Below are 3,083 nucleotides of genomic sequence, written 5' to 3' on the forward strand. Positions count from 1 at the left end.
GCGACACGTCAACGGCCTGGCGGCGCACCACACCACCGGAACCGACACGGGTCGAGTCCTCACGGGGCGCACCCTTGGACACGGCATCGATCACCACCTGCAGGGGGTTCTGGTCCGTCAGCAGGTGGATGATCTCGAGCGTGTGCTTCACGAGGCGCACAGCCTGGAGTTTCTTGCCGTTGCCGCGACCCTTGAACATCAGGCCATTCGTCAGGCGCTCCACAATAGGGATGCGGGCCTTGCGAAAGCGCTTCTTCTGCCAGCGGCCTGCGGAGTGCGGCACGTAGGTTGCCGTCTTCGCGATGTGGTCGCTAAGAGCGATCTCCGTCGTCTGGAGATTCTCGAACGACCACTTGTTGAACAACTTCGGGACCTTTGCGCTCATGGTGGTTATCTAATGGAATAGTACCCAAATAATAAAAGCAGGAAAAAAAATACATTGAAAAAACAACAAAAAGAGGAATACGGAAAACGTGGTTTGTTTTTGTTGAAGTTGCTTTTTTTTGTAAAAATAGACAAATCGATGAGCATAATGTCATTAACGAATACAAAAGACGAATATAAAAAAGAGGGGAACACTTCACGGTCTTGTACTTTCATTCTCTCTATCCCCCCGCCGTTCTTGTTAACCGAGAAAAGAATAAACAAACGGAAGGAATGTGATCCAATAAAAACGAGGCTTGGCAGGAAGAAGAAAGAACCAACAAAATGAATTGACGCCGACAGTAAACTGGGTAGTTAAAAAAAATTGTCCTCACCTCCGCTGCCTTCCGGCCCATCTAAGTCACCGCCGTCGTCATCGTCATCGACTTGAAAGGACAATGATGCCTCATCATCCTCTCTGTCATAACCGCCACCACTTCCATCCTCATCATGGTCGTCGTTCTCACGCTTTATTTGCGTCTTTTTGTTACCTTCAAGTTCCTCCTCTTCACCCACAACTCGCCTTGCTTTTTTTATTTCGTCAGCGTCTTCGGCGCCAGCGAGAGGGAGAACAACCACCTTCGTACCTCGACGTATCGGTTTCACAATGCGCTTTCGCTTGACAGGACGAATGCGAAGGCGATCCATTGCGGCGGATGTTATCTCGCCACTACGTTTTCCCAGTCCATATATTCTGAGTTCTGCTGGAAGTCCCAGTGCTTCCTCCAAGTGACGCATTTGTTGTTCTCCAAGGGGGGAAATAGGCGGTGCGTTTTTGTCAGTTATAGAGTGCTCGATGTTCTGATCTTTTCTGTCAATTCCAAGCAAACTTGGATAGTGCAGCACATTAAGAAGTTCCTTTCCGGAATCCAAAACTGCAAAGGCACGGGAATTCGCAAGATATTGCTCACCATCAATAAAGCAGCCCACAAAGTCGCGAAGATATGGCGGAGTCTTTTTATCCATGATTGTGCTAACGCCATGAGGAAGCCCCTCTCGTAGACGTGATTCGCCAACACCATCATCAATGCTCGGGACAATGATTGTCGCCAAGGAAGGTGCGGTATTGCTAGGTTGTTGCGTATAGTGATGGTACACGCGAGGAGGATAAAGTGCTTCTGAATAGCTATTAACTGCCCCTGGTTGCGGAACCTTGTCAAACCGCCCCCTTCGAAAACCCCCACGCATATCTGGGTGGTATTCTCTCTTTTAAAATGGTTTATTCAAGAAACAGAAAACAAACAAAACAAGCATGAACAAGAATAAAAAATATATATATATATAAGCGCTAGACAATCCACAGCCAGCAGCAGCGTCAGGTAATCTCATTTTGCCTTTGCTCTTCTTAGCATCCCAAACCTCATTTTCCTCATGCTTTTTTTATTCTGTTCCTTCTGAATCCATGCGTAAAACCACTGAAGAAACTTCCCTGCACCTTATGGCGAAAGAAGCCCCGAGAAAGGTAAAGGTGCTAAAGGCCCTACGCGTTGCGGCCCCCGCCGCTAATCCCGGTAGCAGCAATGTGAAATAAAAACAACTAAAAGATTAAAGATACAAATCTACTTGACAACATCCCAAGAGCCAGAAAGAAAAGAAATATATACTGACACTTCATGTAAAGGCAAACATAATTCAAAAGTTTTTTTTTTTTGCTTCTTTCTATGCCCATATTTTTATAAAAACAAATAAATATATGCAGGCACAGGTATTATTGAAGAATACGTAAAGAGTAATATGAGTCCAATATCACTTTATTTTCGACGAAGGATCCTGCAGCAAGAATCACCTACAAAGTAACGAAATTTCACCTCATGGGGTCTCCACAACAGAAGCGGTGTCCCCTAAGGCTCTAAACGATAAATAGCGAAGAAAAGTACAGTCAGATGCAGAATAAATAACTAGTTTTGTGTCAAAGAAATTTCAACAAGTCGCCTCTCCCAATGAAACTGCACCAAAAAAGAGATGGTTAGGAATGCATTCAACGGGTCGCCCCCATAAGTTAAGACTGACGATGACAGACCAAGCCTGTCACTGCAGAGATGTTCTCTCTGTAATAACTGCTAGAAACCATCTACTATTACATCGCATGCGTCAATTTCGGGGATAAACCCGTGAAGAAGTAATCAATATATATATAAGCATCTATTTGGCATGTTGCTTATTTATTGCTTACCCAATCGTTGTTGTTTTTTTATTATTACTATTTGCTCAATTTTTCATGGGACTTTTGCTTGAATGTATGCGTATGCGGCAAATAGAACAAATAATTTTGTATATAAATGATATACGTGCTGCTTTATGTAACATCAATTTGCTTTGCATCAGACACACGATCTGTAATAATAGAAACTGGCAGCAACGTGTCAAACTGGGCGCAGTGACCAAAAGCAAAGGTCAAAACGCCCTCATATTATTATTATTATTATTATTGGCATTAATTGCTACTATGATTATCAATGAATATTTCTTATGGTTCAGAGTGAATACATTTTAGAGGTCGCTATTTGGTAAATTGTTACCTCTTCTAGTCAGACGCATATGCATATAGTTTTCTCCAACAAAATGTAATTTTCAAAAAAAACCATCGACATACAATTCATAATAGCTTGAAACTGCAGGTACGCACAGAGAATAAATGCTTCCTTCTTGCGTTCATAATT

The 3,083-nt window shown here is 43.1% G+C and overlaps 2 protein-coding genes across 2 annotated transcripts, besides 1 other annotated feature; both read right to left on the reverse strand.

The window, feature by feature from the left end:
• Tco025E_05665 (40S ribosomal protein S5) lies at positions 1-385 on the reverse strand (the record flags this gene model as incomplete). Its single annotated transcript, XM_029372558.1, has 1 exon — positions 1-385. A coding segment is annotated over one exon (385 nt), but the record flags the coding sequence as incomplete, so codon positions are not given.
• A 353-nt stretch (positions 386-738) lies between these two features.
• Tco025E_05666 (uncharacterized protein) lies at positions 739-1,611 on the reverse strand (the record flags this gene model as incomplete). The annotated part of the gene is made up of 1 exon (XM_029372559.1): positions 739-1,611. The coding sequence occupies one exon, from the start codon at positions 1,609-1,611 to the stop codon at positions 739-741; it is 873 nt and encodes a 290-aa protein (XP_029227416.1).
• A 1,220-nt stretch (positions 1,612-2,831) lies between these two features.
• Positions 2,832-2,877: a microsatellite.
• Positions 2,878-3,083: the final 206 nt, after the last annotated feature.

Source organism: Trypanosoma conorhini (assembly GCF_003719485.1).
Source record: "Trypanosoma conorhini strain 025E chromosome Unknown Tco_14.4_contig_00342, whole genome shotgun sequence".
Taxonomy (NCBI): Eukaryota; Euglenozoa; class Kinetoplastea; order Trypanosomatida; family Trypanosomatidae; genus Trypanosoma; species Trypanosoma conorhini.